At 44.2% G+C, this 18145-nt stretch overlaps 1 protein-coding gene and 1 pseudogene across 3 annotated transcripts in view; one reads left to right on the top strand and one right to left on the bottom strand.

The window, feature by feature from the left end:
- Positions 1-18145, top strand: part of LOC108533806 (coiled-coil domain-containing protein 162) — a 52028-nt gene that overhangs the window by 19936 nt on the left and 13947 nt on the right. For 2 of the 3 annotated variants that reach the window (XM_017878729.1, XM_017878730.1), the window contains exons 2-7: positions 8198-8307; positions 12991-13140; positions 14016-14069; positions 15081-15248; positions 17536-17688; positions 17933-18067. In XM_017878729.1, the coding sequence (XP_017734218.1) occupies positions 8218-8307; positions 12991-13140; positions 14016-14069; positions 15081-15248; positions 17536-17688; positions 17933-18067 (750 nt within the window). In that variant the 5' untranslated portion in view covers positions 8198-8217. The remainder of the gene's footprint in view (positions 1-8197; positions 8308-12990; positions 13141-14015; positions 14070-15080; positions 15249-17535; positions 17689-17932; positions 18068-18145) is intronic. The other variant, XM_017878731.1, reaches the window with a different exon arrangement.
- Positions 6228-7864, bottom strand: LOC108533825 (60S ribosomal protein L7-like 1 pseudogene; annotated as a pseudogene).

Raw genomic sequence — 18145 nt, 5'->3', positions numbered from 1 at the left:
ATAAATATAATCAAAATGTAAGTATACATATATTATTAAAGGTGAGATATCAACGATGTTTTGCTTCAAGAGAGCATAATCAAAACAGCTCTTAGAAGAGCATCGTGTCAGCCAGCATTTCCCCAGCTGTGCCATGGAACACAAGTTCCTCAAGATATTAAAGCAGTAGTTCTCCCAGCCCTTCTTTGCTAACAGGCTTCTGGGTGACCTGACGTTTTCCATTCTCCTGGTAACATGAGCCAGCAAAGTGCTCACTAATCACAGTTTTTGGGTTGCATGTGTTTTACCTAGCATCACGGATCACTGTTTGATCCAAACCTGTTTGTGCTTGTTTTAACTGTCATTGTGTTGAGATAATTTAATTAAAAACTATGTAAACCAGTGTAATAGGAATACAAAAGAAAGAGATCTGTTAATTCTAGAAAAACTAAATTGAAATTGGTCATCTGTAGCACATCTAGTCAGTGAAACATTATTAAGCATTAAAAAGAAATGAGCTGTCAAGCCATGAAAAGACATGGAAGAGGCTTAAATGCATATTACTAAGTGAAAGAAGCCAATTTGAAAAGGCAACATATTGTATGATTCCAAATATGACGTTCTGGAAAAGGTGAAACTATGGAGAGAGTAAAAAGATCAGTGCCTGCCCCCGTTTAGGGGGGTAGGAAGGAGGAATAGGCAGAACACAGAGGATTTGGGGGCAGTGAAACTATTCTGTATGATACTAACATGGTGTATCCATGTCATTATAGATTGTCCAAGCCCATAGGATGTAGGACACTAGGAGTAAACCATAATGCAAACTATAGGCTTTGGATGATAATGATATGTCAATGTAGGTTCACTGATGGTAACATATGCACCCTCTGGGGCAGGACACTGATGGTAGAGAATGTGTGTGAGGACTGGGAGCTTATGGGCCCTCTCAATACATTCCCTCCATTTTGCTATGAACCTAAAATCGCTCTTAAAAAATTAAATGTATTTGAAAAAGAAAATAAAGTAAAATGCCCAGGCATGGTGGCTCACACCTGTGATCCCAGCACTTTGTCTTGGCCAGCATGGTGAAACTCTGTCTCTACTCAAAATACAAAAATTAGCCAGGTGTGGTGGTGGGCACCTGTAATCCCAGCTACTCAAGAGGCTGAGGCAGTGGGCCGAGACTGTGTCGTTGTACTCCAGCCTGGGCCACAAGAGCAAAACTCCATCTCAAAAAAAAAAGAAAAAAAAGAAAAAGAAAAGAAAGTAAAAAAAATAAATTATGTTGAAAGGATTTGGAAAACCTAAATAAAAGGCTAGTTGTGTAGAAAAAAGTAAAGTTATCAAATTGGTTATGAGACAGATGACTGAAAAGACTAGGTAAAATTGTGAAATTGTATAAAATGATGTGTTTGGATTTCCATGGTCTTTAAGTTTTCTCTCTCTAAAATCAAACAAACAAAACTAGAAACTATCAACCAAGATTTATAGAAGAAAGATGGTGCAGAACTTCAGTCAGTGGGTACTTACAGTGAAGAGGCCTAGGCTGTATGTTAGATGACTGGCAGATGTTTGTAAATTTACGTATTTTTTAAGTAAAATGTTTTAGATAGTACATGTTATTTGTAAAGCATTCTCTGCTTTAACTGACTTTTTTTTTTTTTTTTTTTTTTTTTTTTTTTTTTTTACTAACCAACTAACTCTTAGACTTGATTGCATTGGATAGGAGAATTTCTACCATGTTTTTCAGGGTTGGTGGAGAAGGGTTTTGTTCATTTGTCTTTTGTTCAAAATAATTTTGGGAAACTCAGGGTAAATAACGCTAAACAGTTTCCTCTACTCTAGAGCCTTTACTATCCAACTATGCACTGTGTATCTCCAAAGGAGAGAGAATATGCAATTTTTAAAATTTTTTATGTATTTACTTCTTTATTTATTTGACCATAAAACCTTTTTCTCTCCTTGGAAACATTTGTTATCAACGCAAATAATTAGTGCTCTGGGGAGCAGTTTGAAAACCACAGGAGTACAAGATGCATACATACACTGCAATAAGGCTTTCAACCTACCCACTTATTGGGGCACCCCAGCTGGTTGGAGAACAGCCTTGATTGGCAGTTGTATGCCTTCAAGTTTCAGTTCTGCCTTGGATTGGGACCCAGGAACCACTGAGGCACCAAAGGCTAGTGGTTGTAGGCACCAAAGGTTAGGCAAGTAGAATGTTACCCAGCCAAGCTGTCCTTCCTAGAGGGAGGAGGCTGGGGGGTGGTGTGCAGAGAGGGAGAGAGGGGAAGTGGTTTGGCTAACAGGAAGTCAAAGTTTCCTCTAGTCAAATGACCTGAACAGAGTGAGAGGAGAAAATGGAGTCCTAATTCAACCTCCAGTGTGCTGTCTCCTTCCTACTTCCATGCTTCTGTCAAAAGCTACTGCCTCCTCTTAAAGAAGCCATGACCAAACCCACACTGAAAATGAGACCCATTTGGAGACAGCCAGCTCCTCTTTGCCAGGAATTGTTTCTTATGGATTCCACTTTCCCTGGCTCCCTGATTTCTGCCTGGAGATGCAAATGCATGTCTGAACCTGAATTCACGAGCAAGGAGAGAGTGCGGCCCAGCGCTCTGCTAAGTTTTCCCTTCGGCTGAGTGCAGAGCTAAACCCCAAACCAGCTCACTGGGGATTTGCCAGGTGAGGGTCCCCAAACTAGAAGTGTGCAACAGATGTGGTCTCTCACCAGGTTTATCTGTGAGCTGGAGACCTGCCACAACAGCACCCTGGAAAGATATCCAACTTGTCATCTGAAATACACATGAGCCCTGAATTGTCATAGCTTAGACTTTTAAAAAGTCTTAAACATCTTAAAAAGTGTCAATTGCTGGGCACATTAACTCTTGGATTTTGCATTTCATCTGTACTGGGACAGTGGCGATATGTCTTCTGGCCTTTATTTCCTAAAGGAAAAGCAAAATCAGATTTATATGTTTATTATGGAAAGTAGTCAGTTGTTGAAGAAACGTAGAATCCCATTTTCAAAACCAGGACTTGGCTGTAAATAGCATAGGTACAAATACCAGAGCTTCTGACTCTGTTGTGCCCACAGTTCTGGGTGGACTGTGCTAGGTGTTTCGTCTTGGGGGCACTGAGCCTCCTGTCAGTAAATTGAGTGTGCAGGTAGGAAGGCTTATCTGAAATTAGAAACAGCTGGGGTGGGAGCAGGCTGGCAGGTATCCTGCTGATGACCAGCACCCCCCATTAACAGAAAATGGAACGAGGTGGAGCGTGGCTCCCAAGTCCAATTCCATAGATCTCTTCCCTTCAGTATCCCCCGGGACCACCACGAGGAGGTAGGCCCTATCCAGCCAGTTCTTACCAATATAATTAACATGTACATGTGCTTTTGCTCTTCCATGTGGATGGAAGTCAAGCAGTGCTGACATTCTCACATCGTTCCACCACTGTCATGTTATTTCTAAATATCTTATTTTTAACAGATAATATATGCACATGGTTCCAAACTCAAAATGATGAAAAATATACATTTAGAGTCTTGTTGTCACCATGAACCCCCTTGCACCCTAGTCTGCTGCCTGTGTGTAACCACTTTCATTAGTTTTCTATATGCCCTTTCAGTGCTGCTTTGTGCATATATTCATTCTTTCATTCAATGACTATTCAATAAATATTTACGTTCTTTCATTATAGGAACTATTCCATGTCCTAGGCTACTATATTTTAGGAAATATTTTAGGAATATATTCTTCCTTTCATTAAGCAAAAATTCTTACTTTCATTGAGTTTATAATCTAGGAAGGGGTAGACAACAAGCGATAACATAAGAAAGAAAAAAATAACGGAGTAAGGAAGGGTGGTGTTGCGGAGGTTTGAAGGGGGCCCATTGCAATTTTAAGTAGGGTGATTAGGGTAGACCTCACTGAGTGATGTTTTGAGCAAACGTTTGTAATAAGGTGAGGAATTGAGCTATGAGGATATCTAAAGGAAGAGCATTTCAGACAGAAGGAACAAGCCATACAAAGGCCCTATGCAGAGCATGCCTATTATATTCAAGGAATAGCAAGGACCTAAGTGTGGCTGGAGTGGAGACCTTGAGGGAGAGAAAGTAGTAAGCGTTGAAGTCAGAGAGGGAGGGGGAAGGAGGCAGACCATGCAAGGCCTTTTGAGGCTTTTGTGTTTAACTCCAAATGCAGTGGGGACACAGTTTCAGATTTTGAACATCATGATCTGGCTTATATTTTGACAGAATGTCTCTGGCTAAGGTGTGGAGAATAGGCTGTGAAGGAAGAAAGGGTGAAAGAAGAAAGAAGCTGGTGTGGAGGTTATTGCAATTACTGAAGAAAGGAGTGATGGTGGCTCAAAGTTGGGAGCAATGGAAATAGTGAGTGGTCAGACTCTGGGCTTGTTGTGAAGTAGGCACTAATGGGTTGGGTATTATTAGGTGTGTGAGAAAGAGAAGAGCCAGTTATGACTCCAGTGTTTTCAATTGGGAAGATAGAATTTCTATCAACTGAGAGGAAAACTGTGAAACAAGTTAGGGAGGGAAGATTGGGAATTTGATTATGCACAAATTAAGTTTTAAATGCCTTTTAGACATTCAAGAAGACATGCCAAGTGAGTATTGGATCTAAATTTGTGAGTTGTCAGGATATGAATCCTATTTAGCTGTGAGACGAGATGAGAACAGCAAGGGAATGAATATATATAGAAGTGAGGAGGTGGACCACGGCTGAAACCTGGGACACTCTAATGTTAACAGCTGGGGGTGGCAAGGGAGGAGAAATAGCAAAAGACATCTAGAAGGAATAGAAGGAACAAACAGTGAGTTAGGAAAACTAGGGCACCGCAGTGTCCCAATGCCTAGTGAAGGAGATTTCTCAAGCAGGAGGAAGTGACAAATTGTGTGAAATGCTGTTGGTAGTTGAGTAAAACCACTGGCTTTAGCCACATGAAGATCACTGGTGTTGGTGACAAAATCAGTTTCAGTAAGTGGTGGAAGTGAAAACCAGGTGAGGTTAAGAGGGAATTAGTAAGACATCAAGGGCAGTTTAAGTGTAGACTTCTCTTTCTGGGAGTTTTGCTACAAAAGGATACAAAGAAATGAGGCAATAGCTGATGGGTGAAGTGGGGTCGAGAGAAAGGTTTTTGTGAGATGGGAGAAATCAGCTGTACTATTGTGAGTGATCCAGGAAAGAGGGGAGAAATGATGATAGAGAAGAAAGGGGAGTTTCTGGAGTAGTAATCCTAGTAGGTTTGAGAGGATGTCCTCCCCCTTTATTATCATCGTAGTTATCTTTCTTATAAAATGTGTCACTTTATGCCACTGTTCTGCACCTTGCCTTTTTCATTTAACAATCTGTGCTTCTTTTCATAACAGTATATGGATAATTTTTCTTTTTTTCACAACTGTGTACTATTTCATTGGAAGGGTAGGCCATAGTTTAAATAACTACACCCTGAAGGGTGGACGCTTGTGTGCTTCCAAGCTTTTGCTGCCATAACCAATGTTCCTCTGAATAACTGGTTATTTTCTTTAATTTTTTTATTTTATTTTAATTTTATTTAATTTATTTTTTGTTTTTTGCAGAGACAAGTGAACATTTATTTTTGTGAGTTTCTTCCTATGTGTATTTCAAGTCTTTTTCAAAACAAAGCCCCAGGAATCTCCAGAATCAATTATGTCTCTGGGCTTGGTCGACTGCTGTGGGAGTCTTAGGGAGCCTTGTACAGATGCTACAGTTACTCATTTACCAACATTAAATCCTAGGATAGAAGATGCAGCAAAGCAGGACTCCTTCCTCCATGGAATGTGCTGATTTCAGATGGGGCAGCAGCCAATGCAGAAAACACTAAAAATTTCTTGGAGCTTGATTGTGATGAGAGGTGCTTGCCATGAACATAAGCTACTGTCTTTTGTTTTTTGGGTTGTTTTTTGTTGTTGTTGTTTTGTTTTTCTGAGATGGAGTTTCGCTCTTATTGCCAAGGCTGGAGTGCAGTGGCGCGATCTTGACTCACAGCAACCTCCGCCTCCCGGGTTCAAGTGATTCTCCTGCCTCAGCCTCCTGAGTAGCTGGAATTATAGGTATACGCCATCATGCCCAGCTAATTTTCATGTTTTTAATAGAGACAGGGTTTCTTCATGTTGGTCAGGCTGATGTTGAACTCCTGACCTCAGGTGATCTGCCTGCCTCAGTCTCCCAAAGTGTTGGAATTACAGGCGTGAGCCACCGTGCCCGGCCAGCTACTGTCTTTTCTTTGGCGCTTCCTTTCCAGTTTTGAAGATAAAGCAGGAAATAATCTTATCTGAAGATACTTGATAAAAATTCCCAAAAAACAAAAACACATGCTCCCACTTCATTGACAAAAATTTACTGCAGTTTGACACCTGGGTCTAGTTCAGCTGGCAGATGAGCTGATTGATGTGTTCATCTCAATAGCCAGGTGTACCCATCTCCTTGAGAAAGCCCACTCTATTTTAGGTAGCATTACAGGCCACTGAGAGGTGGAAAGGGTGCAAGAACCATGAGATCTCCTGGAAATGCTTCCCTACGAAGGCAATTTCATGAATGGGGTCTTCCAAGCAAATGATGCCAAACTTCCCCAGGTGCTCCTCAATCACTGTGTTGCCTGTCAGAGGGATGGTCTTATTCTTGACCTCAGATTGTCCATGTTTCAAAATGAGTTCTCGGACAGACTTCAGATTTGAAATCCCCAGATCACATAAGGTTCCACTATACACAGCATTTTTAGGTTCTGGGAGGTTACTTTTACAAAGACACCACTGAAAATTTTCTTTAGGCGAAGTATTGCAATGGTTCTCTGTACCAGTAAACTCATACCATTAATCCTTTCGATGCATTCAACAAAGGCCAAGGAATGTTTATCTGGCAATTCCAAGGCGTGAAGTTTCACTTCTAGTTGTCTGAGATGCACCTTGTCACGTTTCTGCCGCCAGGAATCATGTAGGAATGATTCCGGTCGTTTAAACCTGAGCCCTTTTCGTTTCCTCTGCTCCTTCTTTGCCAAAAGTGCCTGCTTTGACTGGGTGGCTTTTGAGGGCTTGATAAGCCTTCCTCTTTTTCAGGAGATTTTCTGGAACCAAAAGAATTTTCTTTGCTCTTTTTCTGCCATCTTTCTAGTGTTGCAGCTACTGATCACATGCAACCCCTTTAAATTTTTCTTTTATAGCAAGGGTCTCAACCTGTTTCCCAGACTGGAGTGCAGTGATGTAATCATGGTTCACTGTAACCTTGACCTCCTGGGCTTAAGGGATTCTCCCACCTCAACTTCCCAAGTAGCTAGGACTATAGGCATGGACCACCTCACCTGTCTATTTTAAATGTTTTGTGGAGATGGAGTCTCACTATGTTGCCCTGGCTGACCTCCTGGCCTTAGGGGAACTTTGTACATGCCTCATCCCATCTGTGTCAGCCATATTGCTGCTTCAATCTTGGAGCTAAAGTTCAGTCTGTCAACATTTCTAACCTGTAACTCTATCTTCTCTCTTCTAAAAAAGGAGAATTTCCTCTCCTTTTTTATTACTATGTATTCAAGTTAATTTTGCCCTCTATCATTAGGAACTTAAGCAGATAAATAGCTCTTCATTTATTTCTGATCATTGTTTTAGACCAAAATAATTGGCAGATACATAGAAGGCCTTAGTAAAAATAAACATCATGTAGGATTAATACTAATATTTGATTTGGGGTTTTTAGTTATGGTAATGGAATATTGTTCCCTGGATTTCAGCTCTTCCAAATCTTTGCATTAGGAGTCAGGTGAGAGATCTTCCTAGTTCCCATGTTCTCGAGGGTCCTGGATCCCCAGTTACCCAACCCCCATTAGTTTTTGCATACAGTTGACCTTTGAACAGCATGGTTTGAACTGTGCAGGTCCACTGATACACAGATTTTTTTCGACCAGACAAGGATAGAAAATACAGCATTTGGGATGTGAAAACCATGTGTGCAGAGGGCAGATATTTGTATCCACGAGTTCCCCAGGGCTGACGGCAGGACTTGAATATGCATGGATTCAGGATCTGAGGGTGTTCCTGGAAACAATCCCCAGTCCCCTGCATGTATCAAGGGGCAGCTGAGTTTGGAAACAGCTTATTGTGTCCCGTGTTCTGTCTCAGAGTCGCCATTTTAGAGCCATTAATGACAGCACAATGTTTGTGATACTAGTGCCGGTATGTTTTTCCCCCTAGATCTCTGGAAACACCAAGTCATGAAAGAAAACTTTTCAGTCTCAAGACCACAAATAGTTGAAAAATTTAGACAGAGATTAATGCAGAATTATCAGGATGATGGAGTAGAGGTATGTATGGAGAATTAGTCATTCTGTTGGTTTTTATAACATCATCCCAAACAAGGAAAACTTTCTCATTTAACTGCTTCTCCTAATGCTTCCCTTATTCCCTAAGAATGATTATATGAATACTGAGGCTAAGCCCAAAATAGAGCAATTGTTAGTTGTTTTTTTCTTTATTATTATTATTATTTTTTTTTGAGACAGAGTCTCCCAGGCTTGAGTATAGTGGCACAATCTCGGCTCACTGCAACCTCCGCCTCCCAGGTTCAAGCGATTCTCCTGCCTCGGCCTCCTGAGTAGCTGGGACCACAGGCATGTGCCACCACACCTGGCTAATTTTTGTGTATTTTTTGTAGAGACGAGGTTTCACCAAGTTGGCCAGACTGGTCTCGAACTCATGACCTCAGATGATCCACCTGCCTTGGCCTACTAAAGTGCTGGGATTACAGGTGTGAGCCACCATGCCCAGCTATAATCATTAGTTTTTAATTTTGGGAAAAATTTGATTTCTAGTAAAGATCTGAGTCATTAGAATATATATGTTGGCAAATTTCAAATTTGGTCAATTTTTTAAAGTAACTTTGGAGTTTACGAATGAGTTGATTTTTAGCGACATATTCTGTTGTTGATTTGTTAGTATGAAAAGCCTAAGTGAGGAAAACCAAAATAGCCTGTAATGCAGTTACCTAGAAAACATTAAAATGTAGCATATGAAAAAAAGCCGACAGCACAGAAAGGTATCATTTTCACCCATCCCCATGCCACCATCTCCAGCTTCCTCTCTGCAAAGGAAGCCAGCTTCAGCAATCTGTGTGTGTCCTTCCAGAAAAAATATTCAAATCCATAACAACTCTATATATTATATTAAATAATAATATACATTTAATACATGCACACATGCATATACACAGTCCTTGGGTTTTGAAACATGTTTATTCTTGGCAGGAAGTGCCTTGCTAAATCAAAGCAATCCACTGAAAAGACAGGATAAGAGAGTAGACATGGATATTTGACTGTAACAGAGTTTTGAGGAGTGTTAACAAGTGCTTTTAGGTAACTGTGAATCCAGTTTCCTTTGAAACTCAACCATTTAAAGAAATTTGACTTGACAAAACGTACTTCATTTTTTAAAATGCCTTCTCCAAATTTATATTTTCCCAAGTTCTTCAGATGTTCTCCATTATTTTCTAATACACATCTCAGTTCTTATGAGGTAGAGAATTCACAAGCTTGGTTGGGGATACATTTTTCCTCACAACTTGATGACTTACATGTATTAGTTTAAGCTTTCAATCATAAACAAACATGGTACTGGGTACTCTGAGTGGGTGAAGTAGTTTCCCATCCTTGAGACAAGGAAGTGGTTAGGGTGGGACCTATCAGAAAAAAGGATGGAAAAAATTTGTGGCTCACCTTACAAAGAAAGGAAATTCTGGCCGGATGCGGTGGCTCATGCCTGTAATCCCAGCACTTTGGGAGGCCGAGGTGGGCAGATCACTTGAGGCCAGGAGTTTGAGACCAGCCTGGCCAACATGGTGAAACCCCGTCTCTACTAAAAATGCAAAAATTAGCTGGGTGTGGTGGCATGCGCCTGTAGTCCCAGCTATTTGGGAGACTGAGGCAAGAGAATTGCTTGAACCCGGAAGGTGGAAGTTGCAGTGAGCCGAGATTGTGCCATGGCACTCCAGCCTGGGCGATAGGGTGAGAATCCATCTTTAAAAAAAAAAAAGGAAATTCTGATACATTGATACATGCTACAGTGTAGATGAACCTTGCGGACATTATTGCTAAGTGAAATCAGCCACTCACAAAAGCAGAAATACTCTATGATTCTACTTATATGGGGTACCTAGAGTAGCCAAATTCAGAGAGACAGAAAGGATGGTGGTTGCCAGGGGCTGAGAGGAAAGAATAGGTAATTATTGTTTATTGGGTACAGAGTTTTTGTTTTACAAGATGAAGAGTTCTGGCGGTGGATGGTGGTGATGGTTGCACAGCAATGTGAATATACTTAATGCCATTGAACTGTACCTTTAAAAATGATATAATGACAAATTTTATGTTTAACACAATAAAGACAACAGTTTTGTAACTCAAGTCCCTCTCATTTCTTATCTGTACGCTTCACCCCAACATTGAGGTCTTGTGGGAAAGAAGCATGGATGTCAGTAGGCAGGGCAAACCCATATCAGGTACACCCCACACTCTGGGCACACTTGAAGAGGATGGTGTCAGCCTACCAGTGTCTTGAAGTCAGGGTCCTCAGGATGCTCCAGCCCCTCCAAAGTCTGTGCCTGGTAGGCTTCTATCCTCTTCTGGACCATCTGCAGTGACAGTGAACTTACTCTTCCAGCCACGCCCCCGTCTCCATCATAGAGATAGTGTAATCTTGGCTCACTGCATCCTCTGCCTCCTGTGTTCAAATGATGCTCCTGCTTCATGAAGCCTCCCAAGTAGCTAGGATTACAGGCACATGCCACCACACCTGGCTAATTTTTGTATTTTTAGTAGAGATGGGGTTTCACCATGTTGCTCAGGCTGGTCTTGAATTCCTGACCTCCAGTGATCTGCCTGCCTCGGCTTCCCACAGCGCTGGGATTACGGGTGTGAGCCACTGCTCCCCAGCCCACTGAAGTGTTTTGTCAGCAGAGGTGGGTATTTTAGAAACATCTTCAAAATACCTCGTGTGTGCCTGATATTTAACAAATTGTTACAAGGGATTCCAAGATGAAGCAAACCACAGAAACTCAACTGCTGTTGGCAGGCTTCAGGGCTAGACTTTGCCCATAGCAAGGCCCAGTGCTTGCCATGCTGCATTCCAGGCTGGTTCTCTTGAAGAATCCCTGGGGCAATCTGCTGCTCTTCCACCCAGTGCCATCCATCGTGGTTCAGGTTTGAATGGTGGTGACAGAACAGCCCAGTGGAAGGTGGTGCTGCTTACTGGGCAGAACTGGGCCAATCTGAGTCTGCAGCTCTTATGCCAGCCAGGGTTTCGGAGAAGAAACTGGCCAATGGTACCCACTCATGCTGCATTTTGACACAAGCACAGCTGACATTTACACTGACCCAGGGAGGCAGGGGTAAGTTGCAGAGCAGGTTTTAGGAAATAAATTGCCCTGAGAGCCCAGAGAAGCCTGAGCCCACGGAAGCCACAACGGCTGCTTCATGGGCTGCTTCCAGAAGGCCGAGTGCACAGGGCTGGCATCAATGGCAGATGGCCAGGGAGCAGGAGCTGGCCTGACCCCAGAAGTGTCACAGATAAAATTCACGTTACAGTGTAGACGGGGTCCTAGACTTGGCCCCATAAACTTTCTCACCCCCCATCCCTGCAGATAGATACACACGCAGAGACACACTCATTGATGCACAGAGGGACAAACACACTCGCGTAGATATGCAGGTCCTAGTTGGGTAAGTCTGTCCTACCTTCCAAATATTAGCTCCCATTTCTCTCCAGAACCTAAATCTAAGCCTGCCTTGGAAAGTTGGGCTGTTCCTTAATTGCCAACTCTTCAAAAAGCATGCCCAATCTCCTGGAGAAAGGGAGTGAGTGGAATTGCCTAGAGAATGAGCTGTGTGGCCCTTAGACTAGAGCAAGAGAAGCCCCTGCCAGATACCCATATAGCAGAGGGCCCCTCTCTGGCCTTTCTCCAGCTATGACCTTCCTCACAAGGTAAGAAATCCCCTGGGCCATAGGGACATGTCCACTCAGAGCCCTCACCTTCATTTTAGAACATGCTCCAAGTACCTGGGACCTGGAATTCCCTGAGTCCATGGCCTGAATGGGCATCTTCCCTGGATCACCTTCCCCAGAGTGAGAGTGGACCTCATCACTAGTGTGCACACCCCTGGCCTGGAAGTGACCAAGGAGCAACTGGGAGTGTGGATGGAGTTTGGACATGCGGGTTAGGATGTCCGCTCACAGGCATGTGAAGACCTCACGGCATGACATGAGGCGAGAGCTGGGAAGAGAAGGGGGCCACACAGTAAACTATAGGTTGGGGACCAGCTCTCGCCATGTGTCCCTACTTCAGCATAGAACTGAGAGTAGTCGACTGGGCGTGGTGGCTCACACCTGTAATCTCAGCACTTTGGGAGGCCGAGGTGGGTGGATCACCTGAGGTCAGGAGTTTGAGACCGGCCTGGCCAACATGGAGAAACCCCGTCTCTATTAAAAATACAAAAATTAGCTGGGCATGGTGGTGCACCCCTATAATCCCAGCTACTTGGAAGGCTAAGGTGGGAGAATTGCTTGAACTTGGGAGGCCAAGTCTGCAGTGAGCTGAGATCGCGCCACGGCCCTCCAGCCTGGGCGACAGAGCAAGACCCCATCTAAAACTCAAACAAACAAACAAACAAACAGTAGTCCAGGAATAATAAATTCAAATCTGGCTTTCCAGGTCAGTTTTCAGGTCTGTTTTTCAAGGTAGGAGAATTAAACATTTCATTCTGATAGTTTGTTAGTTCAATGTTTCACCACATGCTATGTGGGCTTCCACTGTCCTCGTGTCCCTACAAATGTTCAAAGCCGACCTGAAAGAGAGGCTTGCAAGGCTACAGCCCATGGTTGGATACAGAGGAGAAACAAAAGTGGGTCCGTGAGCCAAGGCAAAGAGTGCCTGGGGCCCTGGCATGGTGAGGCTGCCCTGCTGGAGTGGCTGTGAATAATGAATGCCTCTTTCCTTTCAGATCACTTTCAGGAAAGATCGCCTTGAGGCCTGCCTCCTTTCCCTGGGTTGTGATGTGATGGCAAGAGAATGCAGCAACTTTGAGACCTACTCCACGTGCTATGACCATGTGTTGCATCACGCTAGGCAGAGGCTCAGCCAGAAAGAGCAAGTAGGCTCCCAGAGAGACGAGAACTGCAGTGGGGAATGGGCGTGGGCAGGGAGGCTCAGGAGGCACTCAGAAGAGAAAAGTAAAACTGAGAGGGTTGAGGTGAATCTAGTGGTTCTTATGCCAGAATTGAGGGTGAATGGTACCCTCAAATCTCTCTGCTCATTGGCTCATTCCCTTGGGCTCTGGTATTCTCAGTTGCACACTAGGTTATGTGCTTTGGAGGTGTCCAGCGGGGAAATACAAAAGGTGAGCAACAAAGGGGCTGGCCCTGCAGGGGAAGGTGCACAGCTGACCTTTCCACCCTCAGCAAACACAAGGCACCGTGTGCTGTTCCTGGTCTGGGAAAGAAGCCAGGATCCTTGAGTAAACTCTCCCTTCAGGATGGATGTCATGGGTCAGTCTCACTGGGAGACTTCCTTAACATATGAGCCCACTGGTGGGACAGAAGAGTCAGTCCACCTGCTCTGGGCTGCCCACTATTGTGAAGGTAGATTGCATCAGAGGTTTAGTGTGATTTTACTTTATACCTTAGAAAAGTTCAGAAGTCTAAAAGACTAGTCAAAACACCAAATGAAGTATTAAAATGTCAAATAATGAACCTTGGAGCCACCCCCATTTTGGCCTATCCCCATTACTCAGTTCTTGGCATCAGTGTGGGTACCTGGAAATCGATGTTGTCTTTTGAGGCTGTGTTAAGCATCCTGAAGTCCAGTGGGGCAACACATATAGTCTCAGCTCCAGGCACAGCCTAAGGTTCTCAAAATGGGGCTCCATTAACACAAATAGGAAGTGTTTGGAATGCGTTGTGCTGACCTGAGCCGTGGTTGGAAGATGAAATGTTTGAGTTTGGTTGTGTACTGCTTTCTCCTGCTCAGAAATTAGATGCTGCACGAAGAGGCCAGGGTCCACCTGAAGACAGTGCTGGCCAGGTAGGTCATTTCCTATTAAAAAGGTTCTCTTCTCCATTTCTCACATCCACACTCTCAGGGTTAGCCAGCTGTGGGACACCTTAGTGTCATTTGCTTGTGCCACCTGTAGAAGCCCCGTCAGTGAAGGTCCACTGCAGGAACACCAAGGAGTGTGCTTTCACTTTTGGCAAGCAACCCTCCTTAGGGTGCGTTTTTTTTCCCTTGAGTTTTTTGGTCACTTTTGTTATTTTGTACTAGTCTTGTTTTGTTCTGTTTTTGTTGTTACTTTGGGGTTGTTTTGTTGTTATTGTTTGTTTTCTTTTGATGCCACTTAAGGTGCATTCCAGGCCGGGCGCGGTGACTCATGCCTGTAATCCCAGCACTTTGGGAGGCCGAGGCGGGTAAATCACCTGAGGTCAGAAGTTCAAGACCAACCTGACCAACATGGAGAAACCCCGTCTCTACTAAAAATACAAAATTTGCCAGGTGTGCTACTGCATGCCTGTAATCCCAGCTACTCAGGAGGCTGAGGCAGGAGCATTGCTTGAGCCCGGGAGGTGGAGGTTGCGGTGAGCCAAGATCACGCCACTGCACTCCAGCCTGGGCAGCAAGAGCGAAACTGCATTTCAAAAATAAATTAATTAAATAGATTAAATAAAGTGTATTCCAAAAAAAAAAAAAAAAGGATGTTTGGGCTGAGGTGTCAAGGGGAGGCCAGTTTGGAGATGGAGGCCAAGACAGTTGAAGTATTTTTCTCTAACTGAAAAGGGCCTGTGTACTAGCTTTTCTGGGGTCACTTCTTCACCAACCAGTGTCTGGCACTGTTCTGGGACCTTTGAATTGTCCTTAAATTCTTCTGCCCACATTTATGCAGCAGAATGTTCACTCTCTTCATTAGGTTTAAAATAGAAGTGAAATTCAATACTGATCTATAAGAAACTATTTTGTAGGAGCAGTTTGAAACTCCTAAATTGTTTTTCACACACACACACACACACACACACACACACACACATTTTCTCTTGCTTCTAGGTTGCAGAGCTCAGTCATGATATGATCATGGAAATCACTGCTCTGAGAGCCCAACTCACAGACTTGGAAGAGGTGAATCTGAATCTCGAGAAGCAGATTAGAAAAGAAGTCCAAGAAGAATATGAGGCATTAGTCCGAGCTTTGTTTCAGACCTGTTTACACATAAAAGTAAGTGTCCTGTGTCAAACATCTGGGCCACCCATTGGGGAGCCTAGTGTAACGGATTCCCACGGTGGCTGCACACCCAGGGATCGATGACAGAATAATGGGCTTTGTGGTAACAAGAGATTCTTAGGCCCTAAGAATTTTCTAGCTCTAAGCTTTCACTGCAGAAAGAGAGTCATCAATGGGTTGTCATTAACCATGATAGACACTGAATTTGGGGATAATACAGAAGTCTGTCTTTTACCCTCTATTGACAGTTGCCACTGTCACTGTCTGATTGCTGTTGGGAGAAGAGAGTGTTCTGCTGCTCCAAACTCCCCAGCTCCCCAGTTTCTACCACCATTTTATCTGTTAGTGTGACTTTCCAGAGTACAGTGCCTGGGCCAGGCCAGATCTTATGTAGGTAGCAGCAGGTGCCTCTGGAGAACTCCCTGGGCACATTCAGAATTTGAATCAGCTTCCAGAATTTTTTCAAACCCTCAAAATGCCTGCCAGCTTCACTCTCACATTCAATGTCAGCAAGCTGCTGACCTGTCAGCAAAGATCCATTGCAGAGGAGAAGTGATGGGGTGCGCGCGCACCTGCAGCATTGTGGAAGCCAATCGCTTTCATCTGATGTTTGCGTAGCCGTAAGATAGATGCCCCACGCCTAAAATGGGCCATCAGGGAGACTGGTCCAGCTGACTCGCCGGTGTGAATTTCAGTACAACCTACCACCTGCAAGTCCACAGCATCCCCCAACCCTGTCCCCTTCCCTGCTATTGGATACACCCCAAAGCCAGCCCCATTTGGGTCCTTGCATCTCTCCCCAGGGATTGCAGAGTGGCCCCCAGGGTTATTAGGTTAACAGCAGCTTCCACCGGTGCTCACCTTGGCCTGGTCATTCCAGCAAGAATTTCTTCTTACCTGCAGTGTAAATGATTACACATATTAAAGGATCAAACCCAAAATGTATTGGGTCTGGTGTTGCAAGAGAGGAATGGGCAGACAGTGACAGCTGGAATTTGCTAAGCCATCTTTCAGGTGTGAGATTGTTGAGAAATGTCTTAAGTTCCTTTTAGCTTCTGCCAAATTCCTAGTTAAAAAGTGGATTCTCTCTGTTTCCCAGGCTGAAGTGGTTCCACCAAGCCTCCCTACAGTAGGGAATTCCTGTTATATCCCAGCATCCCATGAAGTTGCTAAAGCTTCTACTGTGTGGCCAGAGCCAGGCTTCCTTCCGTGGCTCCCAGCTGGGCACCTTCCTCCTGCCTTCCTCTCTAGGGAAGTGGTTTAGAAGTGAGAGGACACCCCTACCCTACCTCTCACCCCAAAGACACTAGGTGTCTTAGTCTGCTCAGGCTGCCATAACAAAATACGATAGGCTGCACAGCTTAAACAACAGAAAGTATATTTCTCACAGTTCTGGAAGTCAGAAGTCTGAGATCAGGGTGCCAGCGTAGTCTGCTTCTGGCTGAGGGCATGCTTCCTGGCTTGCAGGTAGCTGCCTTCTCACTGTGCCCTCACATGGCAGAGATGGAGAAAAAGAAAGGTCTCTCTCCCTCTTCCTATAAGGCCACAGTCTTATTGCAATAGGGCCTCACCCTTATGTCCTCAGTTTAATCTTAATTACCTCCTAAAGATCCTATCTCTAGACACTGTCACACTGCTGGTTAGGGTTTCAACATATGAATCTGGGGAAGACACAATTCAGTCCCTAGCACTGGGTCTTCAGTTGTACTTACCATTGATCAAGCTGTTTCCTCACAAGGCATTTAGCCATAAGCCATTCAGAACAGAGTATTTCCTAATGAGGTTTCTGTTAGATCCTAAATAGGAAGGCAGTCGGCTGGACTCCCTCCTCCACTTTATCTATATTTAACAGAGCTCCTCTGGAGTGGCTCAATTACAGTGTCTTGTCTGGTCACATTCTGCTGTGAGTCAACATAGCAGCAAAAATCTTTGGTTCAGCTTCCCAAGTAACTCTTACCAGGGGCAGTTTGCTCAGCAGGTTTTCTACCTGTGAGCTTCCACTGTCCTACTGGCTCAGCCTGCCTTGGTGTTGACAAGGAAGGCACAGTCTAAGATGTGCTGGTGTCCGGATGATGAAGCCCTGTGGATAAAAGACAGCACTTGGGGCTGCTAGTGTGACTTCCTTATAGTACATGTCAGAATAATTGTCTGAGTAGGTGACATCTTAATGTGAAATTACTTACAAAAGTTAAGTTGTACAAGGCAAAATGGCTTTTCTTCAACTGCCCTTCACACTACCCAAATCCATTTTACTTCCTTGACTTGAGTCTGCAATTTGCAGGAGAAGCTGGATGAGAATCAGCTTAATTTGATCCAGAAAGTGTGTGAGCTCATCGGTGAAGTGAGAACAGAAGGGATTGACAATATGAAGGACCTAAAGAAAAAATGGGGCTCTGCCAGCCCTGATGAAGGAATGGAAGAAAACCCAGCCAAAGTATGTGATTTCATTTAGCAATGGGCTATCAGTGTTTCATCTTAGCATCTGACCCCACCATTCACCCCGTTAGCATTCCAGCCTGATTTCCCTGAGAAAGCATTGCGTCAGGCATTTTAAAGGGAACACGAGGATGCACTGCACAATTGTGTCATCTTCTGGAAGACATGTTAGTGATGTTAGGGTTTGTGCCCTTCCTATGAAAATGTTGGGGGCAGACTTTTCTGAAAATGAGCCTTCTTAGCAGGAACAGCTGTGGGCCTTGGAGCAGGACAACCGCAGCCTGGCCACCCTGGTGTGCAAAGTGAGGAGCCTGGGCCGCTGGAGGCTGGCTGTGCAGCAGGCGCGCTTCCAGGCCCAGCTGAGCAGGGCAGAGAAGGTGAACTCTGGTGGGGGAGGTCCAGACAGTCCCCAGGATGGCTGATCCCAAGCCTCTATGGCTGCAGCTGCCATGGTG

This window comes from Rhinopithecus bieti, unplaced genomic scaffold (genome assembly GCF_001698545.2).
Source record: "Rhinopithecus bieti isolate Rb0 unplaced genomic scaffold, ASM169854v2 scaffold_11508, whole genome shotgun sequence".
Lineage (NCBI taxonomy): Eukaryota > Metazoa > Chordata > Mammalia > Primates > Cercopithecidae > Rhinopithecus > Rhinopithecus bieti.
Note: the sequence above shows the minus strand (reverse complement) of the source record. Positions and strands in the feature narration are given on the sequence as shown.